Consider the following 23,077-nt stretch of genomic DNA (forward strand, 5'->3'; position numbering starts at 1 on the left):
CCGCCTATTTCTTCTATTTCTCTTATCAAATGTTGATTTTTAAACCATACCCCTAACGACACTACAAACCTTATGCCTAACTCTTAACCTTAAATTTAAACCAAAAAAGACAAATAGTTGTTTTCATTCATTTTTACTATATTCAAATTTGACTTTGTGGCAACTAGTGGAAACCAAAGAAAGGGGGTACAAAATAACAGGAAGTGTTGAAATAAATATTATAAACCTAAGAAGCACTTTAAGGGCTATAATAAACTACTACATTAAACTAGTAAGGTAAATGATGTACATAGGTGTAGAAAGGATCGAGACAAGTATAGCAAACAGTTGCTATTACAGCACAACCAAAGATCAGTAGTAAGCTTACTCTGTAAACAGCTGAAAATGGAACACAAGACTTTCAGAAATAGTAATATTCATTTTATTGAGGGTATCGGCGTTTTGGTGAAAATGTGTTGCACAAGCAAGGAGTTGTTCTCCCCAATAGGAAAAATGAATACTCTGGAGTGTCATAATAATCAAATGTTTTTAAGAAATAAATAAACTGTACATAAACTATCATTTACACAAAAGCCATGGGGGGGGGGGGGGGGGGGTATTAGTTAAGATAAATCATGTGAACACAAAAAACTTCCAGAGCATCAAAGAAAGAGCAACAGTGATAGCCTCGGAGGCAGTCGATCCCAAAGACAAACACCTCAGTACACCCACAACCCCACAGTTCCTTCAAACAAAAAAATAACAACAAAACCATCTTGACCAACATTAAAAAAAATCATCTATGGAAACCTTTTAAAATCCCTTGACGCATTTCTACCACATTTAGTCATCTTAAATTAGGCCTAATCTTTATAGACTATTTCCTAATCATTCACAGCTAAACAACATTTCAGAGCTTCAGTATGAAGAACACTTGCTCTGAGATGCATCAAGTAACCACGCACTGTTCTTCGTTGTGGTGAAAGAACAATATAATTTCATATTGTGTGATCATGAAAATCACTTTACATTAAGTTATCCTTTAATTAAGGGAGATTATAAAGGATTTATCAGTAGTTTAGTTAATGAGTTGTTATTAGCAATGACATAACTACTCTTAAAAGGCTGCCTCAATGTAAAATGTTACAAAATAAATTATACACAAAAAAAAAGACAGGAAAATCGAAATGAAACTCTTCCTTGAAAAATGTCCGACCCCCGCCCCCAATCAAATGACTCATTGGGATGATTTTAAGCCGATATTGTCAAACGGCTTCAGCTCGTCCACCTCCATCGTCCGGGTTCATCCACGCAGCAATGGGGGAGGGGTCAGAGTTGAAAGGTGAGAAGTTGACTCTTTCACCGCCAGGCCCGGTTGAGCAGTTTGACCTGTGCCAGACGTTTACTGATCATGGTGGCGAAGAACAGCGCGAACAGAACACTGCTGATCAGGACGTAGTCGTAGTCATCTTTCAGCACGTCGAACTGCTTGGAGGGGTACACCCTGGTTTGGTAGATGTCAAGACCGTACGCAACCACCTGTGGGACAAAACATATACATTTCCATGTTAAATATTCAGCATTTGATCTGCATTATAGTTGTATCTTCATTTAATCTGTATTGTCAGTGTACCGTGTCTTGGAAATGCAGCAGGAAGTCCAGACTTTTTATTTATTTATTTTATTTCACCTTTATTTAACCAGGTAGGCTAGTTGAGAACAAGTTCTCATTTACAACTGCGACCTGGCCAAGATAAAGCATAGCAGTGTGAACAGACAACACAGAGTTACACATGGAGTAAACAATAAACAAGTCAATAACACAGTAGAAAAAAAAAAGAAAGTCTATATACATTGTGTGCAAAAGGCATGAGGAGGTAGGCGAATAATTACAATTTAGCAGATTAACACTGGAGTGATAAATGATCAGATGGTCATGTGCAGGTAGAGATACTGGAGTGATAAATGATCAGATGGTCATGTGCAGGTAGAGATACTGATAGTGAATACAGGTACAGGTGAATACAGGTAGATACAGGTAGTGAACTGGTGTGATAAAGATACATTGACGATAGTGAATACAGGTACAGGTGAATACAGGTAGATACAGGTAGTGAACTGGTGTGATAAAGATACATTGACGATAGTGAATACAGGTACAGGTGAATACAGGTGAATACAGGTAGATACAGGTAGTGAACAGGAGTGATAAATGATCAGATGGTCATGTGCAGGTAGAGATACTGATAGTGAATACAGGTACAGGTGAATACAGGTAGATACAGGTAGATACAGGTGTGATAAAGATACATTGCCGATAGTGAATACAGGTTCAGGTGAATACAGGTGAATACAGGTAGATACAGGTGTGAAAGATACATTGACGATAGTGAATACAGGTACAGGTGAATACAGGTAGATACAGGTGTGATAAAGATACATTGCCGATAGTGAATACAGGTACAGGGGAATACAGGGGAATACAGGTAGATACAGGTAGATACAGGTGTGATAAAGATACATTGCCGATAGTGAATACAGGTACAGGGGAATACAGGGGAATACAGGTAGATACAGGTGTGATAAATATACATTGCCGATAGTGGATACAGGTAAAGGGGAATACAGGTGAATACAGGTAGATACAGGTAGATACAGGTGTGATAAAGATACATTGCCGATAGTGAATACAGGTACAGGGGAATACAGGTGAATACAGGTAGATACAGGTAGATACAGGTGTGATAAAGATACATTGCCGATAGTGAATACAGGTACAGGGGAATACAGGTAGATACAGGTGTGAAAGATACATTGACGATAGTGAATACAGGTACAGGTGAATACAGGTAGATACAGGTAGATACAGGTGTGATAAAGATACATTGCCGATAGTGAATACAGGTACAGGGGAATACAGGGGAATACAGGTGAATACAGGTAGATACAGGTGTGATAAAGATACATTGACGATAGTGAATACAGGTACAGGTGAATACAGGTAGATACAGGTATGATAAAGATACATTGACGATAGTGAATACAGGTACAGGTGAATACAGGTAGATACAGGTGTGAAAGATACATTGACGATAGTGAATACAGGTACAGGTGAATACAGGTAGATACAGGTGTGAAAGATACACTGCCGATAGTGAATACAGGTACAGGTGAATACAGGTAGATACAGGTATGATAAAGATACATTGACGATAGTGTAATAGACCAGTGGTTCCCAAAACTATTGTTTGTTGTTGTTGTTTTATTTAAACTCACTTCCATCATTGGGGAACATCCCGCGCAAAACCTTAAAACCTTAAAACAAAATCAAATGGCTTAAAAAAAAATAAAAAAACCTTGCTAGCTGACAGTAGTCGATCTGGACATTTCTGAGAAGTTATAAATAGCTCTCTAAGGTCTGCAATGACTGACATGATAAGTGTTCAATCGAGTACAGTCTTAATTGAATGAACAGAGATAGAATTCAATTTGTAATTTTGTTAAATAGTTTGGAGTATGGCCTCATCTTCGAGGATTGCTCCCCGGAGCTAGATGCTGATGACGAAGAGCCCTTTGCTGGACAGCTGGCATCGAAACCTCCTTCTACAATTAAAACTTTCAAAAGTAAGTTGAAAGCCCGACTGAGTTCCTTAAAAAAATAAATCGCTGCTCCCAGCACACCCAACAGTTTGGGAACCACTGTAACGGACCATAGACTCACCAGACATGTGGACTCCAGGCCAGAGGGGGCAGTGTAGATTCCTTTCACTCTCGCTACGGTCTGATTGTAGTTGATGAACCACTCTGTGCGGATGGGCATCTCTGGGGCGTAGGGTATAAGGTTCTCCTCACTGGAAATAAATGATAAACTAATTCTTACTTTCATATAGTGACAAGGAACCAATATTCCTCTCTAAAAAAGGTCAGATAACGTCAACAACAGGGTTCTGTTCATTAGTGCACACAAAACGTTTTGCAACAGAAAATGAAAAATGAGCGTTTGTTGTTGGACCAGGTATTCCCTCCCTGTTTCAGTTCATTTTCTTACATTTGGTGCCAAATGAACATGTTGTTGGTACTAACCGGCTGTGTTCAGTGACAACCTCTGGTCTCCGTGGATCCAGGAACATCTTGGGGAGAGACAAGATGGCTCCTGATGGTAACCCCACTTTGAGAAAGAAATATCCAGAGAAAAAATAGAGAGTTACGATGCAGATAGATATGGTGCTGAAAGATCCACTCCCCCCCTCCATCCATCCATTCTCCCACCCCTCCATTCATCCATTCTCCCACCCACCCCTCCATCCATCCTCTCATCCATTCTCCCACCCACCCCTCCATCCATCCTCTCATCCATTCTCCCACCCACCCCTCCATCCATCCTCCCATCCATTCTCCCACCCCTCCATCCATTCTCCCTCCCACCCACCCCTCCATCCATCCTCCCATCCATTCTCCCACCCCTCCATTCATCCATTCTCCCACCCACCCCTCCATCCATCCTCTCATCCATTCTCCCACCCACCCCTCCATCCATCCTCCCATCCATTCTCCCACCCCTCCATCCATTCTCCCTCCCACCCACCCCTCCATCCATCCTCCCATCCATTCTCCCACCCCTCCATTCATCCATTCTCCCACCCACCCCTCCATCCATCCTCTCATCCATTCTCCCACCCACCCCTCCATCCATCCTCTCATCCATTCTCCCACCCACCCCTCCATCCATCCTCCCATCCATTCTCCCACCCCTCCATCCATTCTCCCTCCCACCCACCCCTCCATTCTCCCTCCCACCCACCCCTCCATCCATCCTCTCATCCATTCTCCCACCCACCCCTCCATCCATCCTCTCATCCATTCTCCCACCCACCCCTCCATCCATCCTCTCATCCATTCTCCCACCCCTCCATCCATCCTCTCATCCATTCTCCCACCCACCCCTCCATCCATCCTCTCATCCATTCTCCCACCCACCCCTCCATCCATCCTCTCATCCATTCTCCCACCCACCCCTCCATCCATCCTCCCATCCATTCTCCCACCCACCCCTCTATCCATCCTCCCACCCCTCCATCCATCCTCTCATCCATTCTCCCACCCACCCCTCTATCCATCCTCCCATCCATTCTCCCACCCCTCCATCCATCCTCTCATCCATTCTCTCTCCCACCCACCCACCCCTCCATCCATCCTCCCATCCATTCTCCCACCCACCCCTCTATCCATTCTCCCACCCCTCTATCCATCCTCTCATCCATTCTCCCACCCACCCCTCCATCCATCCTCCCATCCATTCTCCCACCCACCCCTCTATCCATCCTCCCATCCATTCTCCCACCCACCCCTCTATCCATCCTCCCATCCATTCTCCCACCCCTCCATCCATCCTCTCATCCATTCTCTCTCCCACCCACCCCTCCATCCATCCTCCCATCCATTCTCCCACCCACCCCTCTATCCATTCTCCCACCCCTCTATCCATCCTCTCATCCATTCTCCCACCCACCCCTCTATCCATCCTCCCATCCATTCTCCCACCCACCCGGTCATACATTCTCCTACACAGTCTCCATCTATCCACCCACCCCTCCTATACTGACCCAGGAGATGTCTAGAGGTGATGCCCTTCTCAGTGAGCGTAGCCTCCATAGTGGTGATGGGAGAGGGGAAGATGTAGGTCTGCTGTAGGACCTGGGGCAGATGGGGTCTGTCCAGACTGCTGAACACTGTGCTGTTATACAGCTCTGTCCCTTCAAACAGCTCCAGCACACTGAACTCATTACGCCTGGACTTGGTGTTCCAGTACTCATACTGTAGAGAGGGAAGGAGATAAAATGGTAAGGCAGCAGTTCATTAACCTTTTTCTCAAAACAGAAGTCATCTTTGGAACATTTGTGACCATAACTACTACTTCTACGGTTGCTGTTGCTACTGCTGTTACAACAACTACTGCTACAACAACTACTGCTACAACAACTACTGCTACAACAACTACTGCTACAACAACTACTGCTACAACAACTACTGCTGTTACAACAACTACTGCTGTTACAACAACTACTGCTGTTACAACAACTACTGCTGTTACAACAACTACTGCTACAACAACTACTGCTACAACAACTACTGCTACTGCTGTTACAACTACTGCTACAACAACTACTGCTACAACAACTACTGCTACTGCTGTTACAACAACTACTGCTACAACAACTACTGCTACTGCTGTTACAACAACTACTGCTACAACAACTACTGTTACAACAACTACTGTTACAACAACTACTGCTACAACAACTACTGTTACAACAACTACTGTTACAACAACTACTGCTACAACAACTACTGCTACAACAACTACTGTTACAACAACTACTGCTACAACAACTACTGCTACTGCTGCTACAACAACTACTGCTACAACAACTACTGTTACAACAACTACTGCTACAACAACTACTGCTACTGCTGTTACAACAACTACTGCTACAACTACTACTGCTACAACAACTACTGTTACAACTACTGTTACAACTACTGCTACAACAACTACTGCTACAACAACTACTGCTACAACAACTACTGTTACAACAACTACTGCTACAACTACTACTGCTACAACAACTACTGTTACAACTACTGCTACAACAACTACTGCTACAACAACTACTGCTGTTACAACTACTGCTACAACAACTACTGCTACAACAACTACTGCTACAACAACTACTGCTACAACAACTACTGCTACAACAACTACTGCTACAACAACTACTGTTACAACAACTACTGTTACAACAACTACTGCTACTGCTGTTACAACAACTACTGCTACAACAACTACTGCTGTTACAACTACTGCTACAACAACTACTGCTACAACAACTACTGCTGTTACAACAACTACTGCTACAACAACTACTGCTACAACAACTACTGCTACAACAACTACTGCTACAACAACTACTGCTACAACAACTACTGCTACTGCTGTTACAACAACTACTGCTACAACAACTACTGCTACAACAACTACTGCTACAACAACTACTGCTACTGCTGTTACAACAACTACTGCTACAACAACTACTGCTACAACAACTACTGCTACTGCTGTTACAACAACTACTGCTACAACAACTACTGCTACTGCTGTTACAACAACTACTGCTACAACAACTACTGCTACAACAACTACTGCTACAACAACTACTGCTACTACTGCTACAACAACTACTGCTACAACAACTACTGTTACAACAACTACTGCTACAACAACTACTGCTACTGCTGTTACAACAACTACTGCTACAACAACTACTACTGCTACAACAACTACTACTGCTACAACAACTACTGCTACAACAACTACTGCTACAACAACTACTGCTACAACAACTACTGCTGTTACAACTACTGCTACAACAACTACTGTTACAACAACTACTGCTACAACAACTACTGTTACAACAACTACTGCTACAACAACTACTGCTACTGCTGTTACAACAACTACTGCTACAACAACTACTGCTACTGCTGTTACAACAACTATTGCTGTTACAACAACTACTGCTACAACAACTACTGCTACAACAACTACTGCTACAACAACTACTGCTACTGCTGTTACAACAACTACTGCTACAACAACTACTGCTGTTACAACAACTACTGCTACAACAACTACTGCTACAACAACTACTGCTACAACAACTACTGCTACAACAACTACTGCTACTGCTGTTACAACAACTACTGCTACAACAACTACTGCTACTGCTGTTACAACAACTACTGCTACAACAACTACTGCTACAACAACTACTGCTACTGCTGTTACAACAACTACTGTTACAACAACTACTGCTACTGCTGTTACAACAACTACTGCTACAACAACTACTGCTACAACAACTACTGCTACTGCTGTTACAACAACTACTGCTACAACAACTACTGCTACAACAACTACTGCTACAACAACTACTGCTACTGCTGTTACAACAACTACTGCTACAACAACTACTGCTACAACAACTACTGCTACAACAACTACTGTTACAACAACTACTGCTACAACAACTACTGCTACAACAACTACTGCTACAACAACTACTGCTACAACAACTACTGCTACAACAACTACTGCTACAACAACTACTGCTACAACAACTACTGTTACAACAACTACTGCTACAACTACTGTTACAACAACTACTGCTACAACAACTACTGCTACAACAACTACTGCTACAACAACTACTGCTACAACAACTACTGTTACAACAACTACTGCTACAACTACTGTTACAACAACTACTGTTACAACAACTACTGCTACAACAACTACTGCTACAACAACTACTGCTACAACAACTACTGCTACAACAACTACTGCTACAACAACTACTGCTACAACAACTACTGTTACAACAACTACTGCTACAACAACTACTGCTACAACAACTACTGCTACAACAACTACTGCTACAACAACTACTGCTACTACTGTTACAACAACTACTGTTACAACAACTACTGCTACAACAACTACTGTTACAACAACTACTGTTACAACAACTACTGTTACAACAACTACTGTTACAACAACTACTGTTACAACAACTACTGTTACAACTACTGTTACAACAACTACTGTTACAACAACTACTGCTACAACAACTACTGCTACAACAACTACTGCTACAACAACTACTGCTACAACAACTACTGCTACAACAACTACTGCTACAACAACTACTGCTACAACAACTACTGCTACAACAACTACTGCTACAACTACTACTGCTACTGCTGTTACAACAACTACTGCTACAACTACTACTGCTACAACAACTACTGCTACTGCTGTTACAACAACTACTGCTACAACAACTACTGCTACAACAACTACTGCTACAACAACTACTGCTACAACAACTACTGCTACAACAACTACTGCTACAACAACTACTGCTACAACAACTACTGCTACTGCTGTTACAACAACTACTGCTACAACAACTACTGCTACTGCTGTTACAACAACTACTGCTACAACAACTACTGCTACAACAACTACTGCTACAACAACTACTGCTACAACAACTACTGCTACTGCTGTTACAACAACTACTGCTGTTACAACAACTACTGCTGTTACAACAACTACTGCTGTTACAACAACTACTGCTACAACAACTACTGTTACAACAACTACTGTTACAACAACTACTGTTACAACAACTACTGCTACTGCTGTTACAACAACTACTGCTACAACAACTACTGTTACAACAACTACTGTTACAACAACTACTGTTACAACAACTACTGTTACAACAACTACTGTTACAACAACTACTGTTACAACAACTACTACTACTGCTGTTACAACAACTACTGCTACAACAACTACTGTTACAACAACTACTACTACTGCTACTAGTGTTGCAACTACTGCTACTAGTGTTGCAACTACCAACACCGCCACTACTACTACTACTGCTGCTACTACTACCACCACTACTGCTACTGGTACTACAACTACCACCACTACTGGTACTACTGCTACCACCACCACTACTGGTACTACTGCTACAACTACCACCACTACTGGTACTACTGCTACCACCACTACCACCACCACTAGTACCACCACCACTACTGGTACTACTACCACCACCACTACTGGTACTACTACCACCACCACTACTGGTACTACTACTGCTACTACTACCACCACCACTACTGGTACTACTACTGCTACTACTACTACCACCACTACTGGTACTACTACTACCACCACCACTACTGGTACTACTACTGCTACTACTACCACCACCACTACTGGTACTACTACTACTACCACCACCACTAAAACTGGTACTACTACTACTGCTACTACCACCACCACTACTACTGGTACTACTACTCACCACCACCCAGTTCTCAGAGTGGACAAAGTGGACGGGCCCCCTGGCCTTCCTTTGGACGGCTTCATGGATGATGCGTCCAGTCACACCGTCGACCAGGAACACGCCCACGAAGGCCCTCTCAGGGTGGGCGTCTGTACTCTCTGTCACCACTGCCAGCAGGTTAGGGTTCAGGTACTGTGGTGAGAAAACGAAAGAGACTGTTATATTCGGGTCCGCACACAATATTACTACTTTATTCCAAAAACATTTGTATTTTGCACTTGTTCTTCGTGAAGTATTAAAAAAATTCAACTTTTGGTGCCAGTTTTTAAACTTTTAATTAAAAAAAAAAAACTAGTCTAGGACTGGATCTGGGAAACCATCCTTTAATCTGTAATTGTTGAGTGTGAACCCTGTAGTTTACTAGTACGTAGAGCAGTGTTTACCTTGTAGAGAACACTGCGGTCTCCCATCACTCTGCCCTGAGAGTGGACATGCTCGTTGGGTCTCTTCCCATTGACCGCTACTATCTTCTGAACCTCTGTAGGAAGGACCACCTCCCAGATCCGCTCTGTGGACAGGTCCTGGATGAACACACACACATGTTTAATGTCACAAACACACACAATGAATGTCACAAACACACACAATGAATGTCACAAACACACACAATGAATGTCACAAACACACACAATGAATGTCACAAACACACACAATGAATGTCACAAACACACACAATGAATGTCACAAACACACACAATGAATGTCACATTCACGCAGACACACACAGACTAATGTTCCATGCTCACACACACACACACACACACACACACAGTGTTAAGTCACCTTGCGCAGCCTGAATCCAGACAGGTTTCCCTGATCTGAGCGGATCAGGTAGAAGAAGATGGAGGAGGCCATCTCCTGGAGCTGCTGCAGGACGTTCTTAGTGGAGGGGAAGGCTGTCACCTGGAGGGAGAACAATCATTAAAAGACAGAATAATTAGTGCACAGTAATCAGCTGTGAGGTTCAGTCAATGAGAACAGGTACATTTAGAGAACATTGGAGCACATCTCTCCCACAATGCACCAGAAGTGTTATTTTATTTTCCACTGACGTTACCTTGTATTGGTCGTCGACCAGCAACAGGACCTTGGCGTAGTCCTGGTCTATAACAGGTAGTAGCAGTGACTGGAGGATGGGGCGGGGCAGGGCTGGCGGGGCGATGTGACTCTTCCTGCCAAATATGGGGTTGAACACATGCAGGGAGGCCAGGCCAGTGTCCTGGGGGGGTAGCAAAATATTTTGAAAACTAGAGACATTTCACCCAACATTACATCAAGATGGAAAAGGGGCAGCCCTCCATAGCTATGTAAACACTTAGGACCTAAATCCTACTGAGATGCTTTAACTATGCATTTTTCATGTTCAAGATCAAATAACTAAGTTAATTTGTCATATGTAATAAATCATTTATAATAAATGTATAAAATAAAACACCCACAGAATGGTGTAGTAAGTACTAGTTCGCAACAAGGTGTTGTTCCTACCTTATCCTTGATGAGCAGAGTGCATTGTGGGGGATGGGGGAAGTGAGCGGTGGTCCTCTGGACGATCAGTTTGAAAACTGCGTTGGGCTGGACATTCTCCAGGTAGTGCTTCCACAGAATAGAGCCCGACTTGCTGTCGATGCCAAACAGCTGGGACCAAACGAAGATAAAAACGATTGTTACATTACAGCCTTATTGTAAAAAAAAATACTAATAATACATACATACACGCATGTTTTCAAAAAGTCTAACCATTTATGAGCCTCATTAGGACTATAGTAAAGTGCTACCAATGTTGGTGCTGAGGTCAACAGACAGTAGATCCCATCCAGCCCAATGTTGGTGCTGAGGTCAACAGGCTGTAGATCCCATCTAGCCCAATGTTGGTGCTGAGGTCAACAGGCTGTAGATCCCATCTAGCCCAATGTTGGTGCTGAGGTCGACAGACTGTAGATCCCATCCAGCCCAATGTTGGTGCTGAGGTCAACAGGCAGTAGATCCCATCTAGCCCAATGTTGGTGCTGAGGTCGACAGACTGTAGATCCCATCCAGCCCAATGTTGGTGCTGAGGTCGACAGGCAGTAGATCCCATCTAGCCCAATGTTGGTGCTGAGGTCGACAGACTGTAGATCCCATCCAGCCCAATGTTGGTGCTGAGGTCAACAGGCAGTAGATCCCATCTAGCCCAATGTTGGTGCTGAGGTCGACAGACTGTAGATCCCATCCAGCCCAATGTTGGTGCTGAGGTCAACAGGCAGTAGATCCCATCCAGCCCAATGTTGGTGCTGAGGTCAACAGGCAGTAGATCCCATCTAGCCCAATGTTGGTGCTGAGGTCGACAGACTGTAGATCCCGTCCAGCCCAATGTTGGTGCTGAGGTCAACAGGCAGTAGATCCCATCTAGCCCAATGTTGGTGCTGAGGTCAACAGGCAGTAGATCCCATCTAGCCCAATGTTGGTGCTGAGGTCGACAGACTGTAGATCCCATCCAGCCCAATGTTGGTGCTGAGGTCGACAGACTGCAGATCCCATCCAGCCCAACGCTGGTGCTGAGGTCGACAGACTGTAGATCCCATCCAGCCCAATGTTGGTGCTGAGGTCAACAGGCAGTAGATCCCATCTAGCCCAATGTTGGTTCTGAGGTCAACAGACTGTAGATCCCATCTAGCCCAATGTTGGTGCTGAGGTCAACAGGCAGTAGATCCCATCTAGCCCAATGTTGGTTCTGAGGTCAACAGACTGTAGATCCCATCTAGCCCAATGTTGGTGCTGAGGTCAACAGACTGTAGATCCCATCCAGCCCAATGTTGGTGCTGATGTCGACAGACTGTAGATCCCATCTAGCCCAATGTTGGTGCTGAGGTCAACAGACTGTAGATCCCATCCAGCCCAATGTTGGTGCTGATGTCGACAGACTGTAGATCCCATCCAGCCCAATGTTGGTGCTGAGGTCAACAGACAGCAGATCCCATCCAGCCTAACGCTGGTGATGAGGTCGACAGACAGCAGATCCCATCCAGCCCAACGTTGGTGCTACTTTCTCACCTCTCTCTCTCTCTCTCTCACCTTCCCCGAGGCCGTGACCCCCCCCCCCCCTTTCGTCTTACCTTCCCCGAGGCCGTGACACACACCTCCCCTCGTCTTACCTTCCCCGAGGCCGTGACCATAACCATCATCTTCTGCAGGTTGAACTCATCCCTGGACAACGTTTCTATGGTGACCTCGTTCTTAACCTGGCCGTGGGGTTTACGGGCTTCGTAGAACAGCTTCCACAGGTGGGCCAGCCACGCCTGGAGCAGAATCACCTGGGATGACAGACGCTTCAGGACCATGGGGAACAACCCGTCTGTGGGGGGGGGGTGCAGACACATAACATGTTATCCATCTACAGTTCCAGTCACATCTTAATTCTTTACATTCAAATCCATTGTCTGTTAGGAAGTGATGCGTTTCACGACAGCAGGCTGGATTCTATCTACAGGGACACTAAAATACACACACACACCCCCCCCCCCCCACCACCACCGACAAGCACAAACTAATCTACGACGAAACACAAAACGACAGATTACAAGAAACGACAAAGCAACTAAACTTTTATAGAAGGAGCTACTTTCGCTACTGATCTCACAAAATACAACAGCTTCAACATAAGCAAACAGAAAGGACGGCAGCAAGCTCACAGCGTTACCTTGAATGGCTGGATCCAAGCGCAGCAGTGAGAAAACCAGAGAGAGAGAGGGGGGGGGGGGGGGGGGGGCATGAAGCCGACGGAGGATAACGACACATTCAGGAGTATTCATTTGGCCATGGTCATGTAACCTTATACGCTATCAGTTGACAACAAATACAGGCAACAAATATATATATATATATATATATATATATATCACACATTTCCACAAAGAGATAAAACACGTTAAAAGTGAAATACTTAGAATTCTTTCTAAATGTTAAAATAAAACTTGAATACATAGATTTGAAGGGAATGACTAGGCATTGATAGTATTGTTTCGAGACAACTCATTTTTTTGTGTGTCATCCTCATTATTTTATTTATGCACGGTTGTCTTTGCTTGTTTTTAAAATGATTAAATTAATCATGTTAGTCAGGATCTTTGATGTTCTTTACCAGCTTTCTTGCCAAACTCCCCCTCCAGCTCCGCCTGGGTGCCAGTGAGTGGCAGGTCCACCATCTCCATGGTAACAACATCAGCTAGGGCCTCCTCTCTGGTCCATACCACACGCCCTGGAATCACAGGTGTTGGTTGGAAGCCTCGTCTAGTGTGTGTACCAGTGTGTGTGTGTGTGTACCAGTGTGTGTGTGTGTGTGTACCAGTGTGTGTGTGTGTGTGTGTACCAGTGTGTGTGTGTGTACCAGTGTGTACCAGTGTGTACCAGTGTGTGTGTGTGTACCAGTGTGTGTGTGTGTACCAGTGTGTGTGTGTGTGTGTGTGTGTGTGTGTGTGTGTGTGTGTACGTGTACCTGGCTGCTGTATGAAGGTGAGAGCATGGTCCTGTGTCTGCACGAGGACCCTGTAGCCCACAGAGTCGTCCTTCTTCAGGAAGGCATGGACGTACAGCTGGGGAGGGAACACGTCCGACTGTTACGGACCTCATTTAAACACCCGACTTCCTGAACAAAAACAACACACCCATCTGACTGATTGATTTCCCTCCATCACCTCTACACAGGTATATTCCAACAGGTGATGGGTTGGCTCGGTGGGGCTCATGCCAGACTACTCTGTACCAGGGACTTTGTCAACATTGATGAGGGTCGGAGCCACGAAAAAAAATCTGAACTCATCACGAGGAGCCGCAGTGGCTCGTGGGTCTGCGTAAACCCCCCCCCCCCCCACATTCCCCCCGTCTTGACAGCCAAGAGAGACATTTTGTATGTTTTAGAGGACATTTTTGTGCAATTCTACTCATTTTACCATGAGGCAGAGAGAAGTATTGACATCTTTTAAATATGATATCTGAGTGAGACTGACTAACAAAATCAATGGGGGCGCCCCCGGCTGGTGAGTCGACCATGATTACAAGTTTAGATAGCTGATTGGCAATCCCCCCCCCCCCCCCTAATTGACTGACATAAGAGAACAACTGCTGATGCACAACCACATGTTGAAATTGCACCTTGTGCACTCTATCTACTATTCTACCTAGCAACAGTAAGTTGAGAGTGAGTATACTATACTGAGTAAATTGATCAGAAGGCCTTTAAAAAAAGTGGGCCGCATGGCAATCCATTTGTCCATCCCAGCTCTATAATCAATAGCAGCCCGCGGATAAATTCCCAAAGACCCCCCCCCCCCCCCCAAAAAAAACATAACCAACTACAATTAGCAACTAAAATCTCCGCTGTCAAGAGGGGTAGCCGCGAAAATGTTTAGCTTGCAAAGTTGGAAGTACGGATGTGGGTACGAGTTCTGATTTTTTTGTTGGCCTCCACTCCCATCAAAGTTTCCAATCCCTACTCTATACTCCACCCCCATCAAAGTTTCCAGTCCCTACTCTATACTCCACTCCCAATCCCTACTCTGTACTCCACTTCCAATCCCTACTCTATACTCCACTCCCAATCCCTACTCTATACTCCACTCCCAATCCCTACTCTATACTCCACTCCCAATCCCTACTCTATACTCCACTCCCAATCCCTACTCTATACTCCACTCCCAATCCCTACTCTATACTCCACTCCCAATCCCTACTCTATACTCCACTCCCAATCCCTACTCTATACTCCACTCCCAATCCCTACTCTATACTCCACTCCCAATCCCTACTCTATACTCCACTCCCAATCCCTACTCTATACTCCACTCCCAATCCCTACTCTATACTCCACTCCCAATCCCTACTCTATACTCCACTCCCAATCCCTACTCTATACTCCACTCCCAATCCCTACTCTATACTCCACTCCCAATCCCTACTCTATACTCCACTCCCAATCCCTACTCTATACTCCACTCCCAATCCCTACTCTATACTCCACTCCCAATCCCTACTCTATACTCCACTCCCAATCTATACTCTATACTCCACTCCCAATCTATACTCCACTCCCTACTCTATACTCCACTTCCAATCCCTACTCTATACTCCACTCCCAACTCTATACTCCACTCCCAATCCCTACTCTATACTCCACTCCCACCAAAGTTTCCAATCCCTCCTCTATACTCCACTCCCAATCCATACTCTATACTCCACTCCCAATCTATACTCTATACTCCACTCCCAATCTATACTCTATACTCCACTCCCAATCTATACTCCACTCCCAATCTATACTCCACTCCCTACTCTATACTCCACTCCCAATCCCTACTCTGTACTCCACTCCCAATCCCTACTCTATACTCCACTCCCAGTCCCTACTATATACTCCACTCCCAACTCTATACTCCACTCCCAATCCCTACTCTATACTCCACTCCCAGTCCCTACTATATACTCCACTCCCAACTCTATACTCCACTCCCAGTCCCTACTCTATACTCCACTCCCAGTCCCTCCTCTATACTCCACGATCGTTCTCCTCACACAGACCTTGAAGGGTTTCCCACCGTTAAGATCGAGGGGAAAGATGACGGTTGTATCCAACAACCTACGACCTGAATCAGCGCTGAACAGATTGATAGCACAAGCCTGGAGCGGGAACAGAAAGGAAGTTTAAATGGGTTACATACGTCAGTAGAACTAACTAACTAACTAACTACACACTATATGACCACATGCATGATGCAACATTTTTTTTTTTTTCTTTTAAAAAAAAACAACTGGTTGTTGAACTTTCTTTTTTTTTTTTTTAAAGACTCACGGTTTCGTTTTTGGGAGTCATGACGGCAGCAACAGTCTTCTCCCCTGTGGTGGAAAATGAGACCAAGAACGCCTAGAAACATAAGACATTCTCCAGTTAAGTCACACAACTCATTCAGCTCCATTGACCTCCCAACTAACAACATTTGGAGGTAAAAAAAAAAATATTGTTCAGGTTTAAAAATGGGAAATAATATATGCCACTTAGCAGAATCACTATCCAGAGAGATGTGTAGTACAGGAAACAAATAAGTAGCAATAATAAATTGCCCGTCTGGGATAAATTGAAGTTCATTAAATGAACGAACGGCGATTCTGTACCGGCTGGAAGTCTCTGAGTGGGGCGATGGTGTATCCATCAGCATTGAGCTGTAGCAGGACGTGGTGGTCTGGTCCGAGCTGGAGAAAGAACTCTGAGATGGGGGAGCGGGCCGGGTGGGGCTGGCTGGACACCAGGACGGGCTGGAAGCCTGGGGACACCTCCAGATCCAGAGACTGGGGGGGGGGGGGGGGGGGTTGTTTTGTAGATGTTTAAAATCGAAAAGGTACAATATATAGCCTGTTACACACCAGTGTGTCCACCTAACTGAGACCATGAAGACTTTCTTTACACTTCGGAGCTTCAAGTCGTGGTTGAACAGGAGTTACCTGCAGTAGGATCTGGTTGAACTGTGGCGCCTCCTCAGCCTGTATCGGGAGGGCGTAGAGGGCGAGAGTGGCGGTGTCCACACACATCAGCACCCCGTGACCAACCACCACACAGCTGGACTCAACACTGGACAGCCACGGGGCTTCAACTGACCTCTGAGAACCGTAACAGACATCACAACCAACAGGGTTAGAGATATGACGTGTGTATTGTGGAATTAACTAGAACACTCCGTTATGTTGTGGAATTAACCAGAACACTCCGTTATGTTGTAGAATTATCCAGAACACTCCGTTATGTTGTGGAATTAACCAGAACACTCCGTTATGTTGTGGAATTAACCAGAACCCTCCGTTATATTGTAGAATTAACCAGAACACTCCGTTATGTTAAATTGCTTGTGTAGTGTCACAAGGTGAAAGACCTACTTTGTTACGAATGTTAATGATGTATTTAATAGTTAAATGCATAGAATTTGCCAAATGTCTTTGTTTTGGGTTTGGTTCACACTAGAGTTTAATGTTGGGGAACCAGGTTACAGAGATTTACCAACCAAACCCATACAATTGCGAAAAATTGCAGTAAACTATTTAATACATTTATTTATATGAAGAGTGTGATATGAAAAACATCCCCAGACCATTCTTCTTCCTCCATCAAACTTTATAGTTGGCACTATGCATTTGGGCAGCGGGTTTTATACCACCCCAGCCGAAGCTTGGCTTTGCACTTGGTGATCTTAGTCTTGTGTGCGGCTGCTCGGCCATGGAAACCCATTTCATGAAGCTCCCAACGAACAGTTCTTGTGCTGAGGTTTCTTCCAGAGGCAGTTTGGAACTCGGTAGGGAGTGTTAGTCACTTCAGCGGTCCCGTTCTGTGAGCTGGTGTGGCCTACCACTTCGTGGCTGAGCCGTTGTTGCTCCTGGACTTTTCCATTTCACAATAACAGCACTTACAGTTGACCAAGGAAGCTCTCGCATGTCAGAAATTTGACAAACTGACTTGTTGGAAAGGTGGCATTAAGTAAGGCCATTCTACTGCCAATGTTTGTCTATGGAGATTGCATGGCCGTGTGCTCGATTTTATATACCTGTCTGCAATGGATATGGCTGAAATAGCCTAATCCAATAATTTGAAGGGGTGCACACATACTTTTGTGTGTGTGTGTGTGTATGTATGTATGCATGTATATATACATACACAGTGGGGAGAACTAGTATTTGATAACCTGCAAAATCGGCAGTGTTTCCTACTTACAAAGCATGTAGAGGTCTGTAATTTTTTATCATAGGTACACTTCAACTGTGAGAGACGGAATCTAAAACAAAAATCCAGAAAAATCACATTGTATGATTTTTAAGTAATTAATTTGCATTTTATTGCAACAAAAAAAGAATGGAGGGGCGGGGGGTGCCAGCGCATCATTCAATCAACTGTGAGGCATTAACTCAACTGGCTAGTTTGCTTGTCTGTAGAGAGAAGGGCGGGGTTGTACGTTGATCCTGATGCTCTGATTGGATAGAGAAAAGCTGTATTTCTCTGTCCACGTCGCTTCAAAAATTTCACAGACACACACACACACACACACACACACACACACAGCCCTGATCCCAGACACACACACACACACATCCCTGATCCCAGACACACACACATCCCTGATCCCAGACACACACACACACACACAGCCCTGATCCCAGACACACACAGCCCTGATCCCAGACACACACACACACACACACACAGCCCTGATCCCAGACACACACACACACACACACACACAGCCCTGATCCCAGACACACACACACACACACACACAGCCCTGATCCCAGACACACACACACACAGCCCTGATCCCAGACACACACACACACACACACACACAGCCCTGATCCCAGACACACACACACACACACACACACAGCCCTGATCCCAGACACACACACACACACACACACACACAGCCCTGATCCCAGACACACACACACACACACACACACACAGCCCTGATCCCAGACACACACACACACACACACACACAGCCCTGATCCCAGACACACACACACACACACACACACACACAGCCCTGATCCCAGACACACACACACACACACACACAGCCCTGATCCCAGACACACACACACACACACACACACACACAGCCCTGATCCCAGACACACACACACACACACACACAGCCCTGATCCCAGACACACACACACACACACACACCCCTGATCCCAGACACACACACACACACACAGCCCTGATCCCACACACACACACACACACACACACAGCCCTGATCCCAGACACACACACACACACACACAGCCCTGATCCCAGACACACACACACACACACACAGCCCTGATCCCAGACACACACACACACACACACAGCCCTGATCCCAGACACACACACACACACACACAGCCCTGATCCCAGACACACACACACACACACACAGCCCTGATCCCAGACACACACACACACACACACAGCCCTGATCCCAGACACACACACACACACACACAGCCCTGATCCCAGACACACACACACACACACAGCCCTGATCCCAGACACACACACACAGCCCTGATCCCAGACACACACACACACACACACAGCCCTGATCCCAGACACACACACACACACACACAGCCCTGATCCCAGACACACACACACACACACACAGCCCTGATCCCAGACACACACACACACACAGCCCTGATCCCAGACACACACACACACACACAGCCCTGATCCCAGACACACACACACACACACAGCCCTGATCCCAGACACACACACACACAGCCCTGATCCCAGACACACACACACACAGCCCTGATCCCAGACACACACACACACACACACACAGCCCTGATCCCAGACACACACACACACACACACACACACACACAGCCCTGATCCCAGACACACATCCCTAATCCCAGACACACATCCCTAATCCCAGACACACATCCCTAATCCCAGACACACATCCCTAATCCCAGACACACACAGCCCTGATCCCAGACACACATCCCTAATCCCAGACACACATCCCTAATCCCAGACACACATCCCTAATCCCAGACACACATCCCTAATCCCAGACACACATCCCTAATCCCAGACACACATCCCTAATCCCAGACACACATCCCTAATCCCAGACACACATCCCTAATCCCAGACACACACACAGCCCTGATCCCAGATAACCTCAAAACAGCTGTGACAGTTTTGGAGTTATACGTTTATATACCGTGACATTTGATGAGGAGACGTCACAGAGTTCTAGACCAAGTTACCTGCTTGATGATCTCTCCGTCCTCTAGGCTGTAGGCTATGATAGTGAGGTGAGAGTTAGGAACCACCCCCAACACATAGACCTCCTCTTCTCCCCCAGAGTACACTGCCTGGTACTGGACCGTATCACTGTGGGCAACAACCAAAAAAATACTTAATAGTTTAACACCTAATTGCTCAAGACCTGGATTCAAAAGAGCATTTTAAATCTTTCAGATACTTTGTACGTTTGTTTGGGACTTTCTGGAGATGGGCTTTGCACTTTTTGGGACCATTTTTTTTATTGTTTCCACTATATCAGCTTAAGTATCTGAACGAAAACAGATACTGTTCGGACCCAGGTATGAGAACCAGTGTCGTACTGTACCCTACCTGTCAGGCAGGTTTTCCACCCATTTCTGGTGTCCATTGGTGAGGTAGTGGAGAGAGATGGCAGCTTTCTTAAGCACCGCTACATGCTTTACGGTGTCCTGCATGGCCACAAAACACGCAGCCTGGAAGCTGAAATAGAGAGAGACAATATGAGCAGTCAGTCATCTGGCAAAATATCTAAAATCCTTGTCCATTTCTATGGAGTGTCTCTCAGCTACAAAACCCGCAGTTAAAATGGAGTACGGGTCATCCGCACACAGGGACAACCACACGCACCTGCCAGTATCCAGCACGGCCTCCCAGTTCAGCCCGCCCATGTTTGTGTCCCAGGAACGGAGCAAACGACCACCTCCAACCACCATCAGAGCATCTAGAGAAGACGTAAGAGAACATTCAAATACCTGCAGAAGGCAGAATCTTACAATTAACATAGGCAAAGATAAAGCCAATGTAATTGACTCTGTACAACACAGTTATGTTGGCTAAGCCAGGTAACTAGACAGTCTACAGTGACCTTAAAAAAAGGACTATTGTCACCTTGTCCATGCAGCAAAAGTATATCTATGGTTCCCTCTGGTCCCGCCTTGTCAACATGTCTCCAAACTGTGAAGTAGGAATGAAAAATAATTAACTCAAGATACTCAACAACAATTTTTTTTTTTTTTTGTCACAGATTTCAGACTAAAAGAGAAAAGCTAGAAACATATTTTGTATTGTAATATGAATGACAAAATACTCACAGAGCTCTCCAGTCCTGGAGTTGAAAGACGCAAAGATATTCTTGTCGGTGGCGAGAAACAGCTTTTTAGACGACTGCGAATGCGAGTCAAAGTGGGCAAAGAGCGTCTTCCCCACATACTGCTGTCTCCTGGAAATAAGATAATATTTTATAAGAAAATATAGCTAGATATTTTTGTACTTTAGCTAATCAATCTGCGTTTTGAGACTCTGAATCATATCTGTGACAAGACACCTGTCACAAGGAGCAGATGGGACATGGGTCTTCTTCCCACATGGATCCTTAACCCACTGTAAAGAGGAAGCGATCCAATAAGATATTTACATTCATGAGATATTCCAACAAGTGACTGTCAATACAGGTGCAGACATGACAAGGATACCTATTGACTGAACCCGACACCCCAGAGGCTTACTTACTGTCTTTTCGCCATGATCTATGATATTGGACGCTGTCAATGGTTAGCACATAGCACTAGCTTAGCTAACTGCATAGCGGAATCAATGGGTATTCTCAATGAACAGCTACATACCAATCAAATTTGCCAACTTGATCTTCGAAGACCGCTTCACTCATGACAAATAAAGAAAAGAAGATTACAAATAGAGACGTTGGTTTAGACATTTTAGCAGGTGGCTTCATTGAAACAAAACGAACCATGTACTAATCACTTCCGGGTCGATGTTCTTCTTTCGTTTTGATTGGCGGTTTGTAAACTAACACAGGTAGGTGGTGGTGTCGGTGTATTACCGCCACCTACCGAGCTGGAGTGTGACACACACACACACACACACACACACACACACACACACACACACACACACACACACACGCACAGGTGCTAAAACACACAGAGACACAAACACACACACACACACACACACAGCCGAGAAAGAAGGAATTGTAAAATCTCCATTCGTGCTCTCACTTCCACAAGCCCTGACTGCCATCTGTGAGCCTGTAAAAACACAACCGTAGACTGTAGAAACACAACCGTAGACTGTAGAAACACAACCATAGACTGTAGAAACACAACCGTAGACTGTATAAACACAACCGTAGACTGTAGAAACACAACCGTAGACTGTAGGAACACAACCGTAGACTGTAGAAACACAACCATAGGATGTAGAAACACAACCATAGACTGTAGAAACACAACCGTAGAATGTAGAAACACAACCGTAGACTGTAGAAATACAACCGTAGACTGTA

The 23,077-nt window shown here is 45.0% G+C and overlaps 2 protein-coding genes across 3 annotated transcripts; both read right to left on the minus strand.

Annotated features, from left to right (window-relative positions):
* Positions 1 to 398: 398 nt before the first annotated feature.
* LOC110531279 (ER membrane protein complex subunit 1-like) lies at positions 399 to 22,555 on the minus strand. Of its 2 annotated transcripts, XM_036988974.1 has the most exons (23): positions 22,395 to 22,555; positions 21,864 to 21,991; positions 21,661 to 21,726; positions 21,400 to 21,493; positions 21,124 to 21,252; positions 20,754 to 20,880; positions 17,433 to 17,588; positions 17,106 to 17,279; positions 16,786 to 16,857; positions 16,515 to 16,613; positions 14,437 to 14,533; positions 14,083 to 14,199; positions 13,642 to 13,650; positions 13,097 to 13,296; positions 11,451 to 11,600; positions 11,023 to 11,184; positions 10,749 to 10,868; positions 10,349 to 10,486; positions 9,924 to 10,097; positions 5,583 to 5,793; positions 4,063 to 4,147; positions 3,701 to 3,830; positions 399 to 1,518 (listed from the first exon to the last, which is right to left on the minus strand). In XM_036988974.1, the coding sequence occupies exons 1-23, from the start codon at positions 22,520 to 22,522 to the stop codon at positions 1,339 to 1,341; spliced, it is 2,946 nt and encodes a 981-aa protein (XP_036844869.1). In that variant the 5' UTR covers positions 22,523 to 22,555; the 3' UTR covers positions 399 to 1,338. The 2 variants fall into 2 exon arrangements, with proteins under 2 accessions (XP_036844869.1, XP_036844870.1); XM_036988975.1 differs by lacking the exon at positions 13,642 to 13,650.
* Positions 8,229 to 8,780, minus strand: LOC118966119 (keratin-associated protein 4-3-like; the record flags this gene model as incomplete). Its single annotated transcript, XM_036988998.1, has 1 exon — positions 8,229 to 8,780. A coding segment is annotated over one exon (552 nt), but the record flags the coding sequence as incomplete, so codon positions are not given.
* Positions 22,556 to 23,077: the final 522 nt, after the last annotated feature.

Source organism: Oncorhynchus mykiss, chromosome 9 (genome assembly GCF_013265735.2).
Source record: "Oncorhynchus mykiss isolate Arlee chromosome 9, USDA_OmykA_1.1, whole genome shotgun sequence".
NCBI classification, from domain to species: Eukaryota; Metazoa; Chordata; class Actinopteri; order Salmoniformes; family Salmonidae; genus Oncorhynchus; species Oncorhynchus mykiss.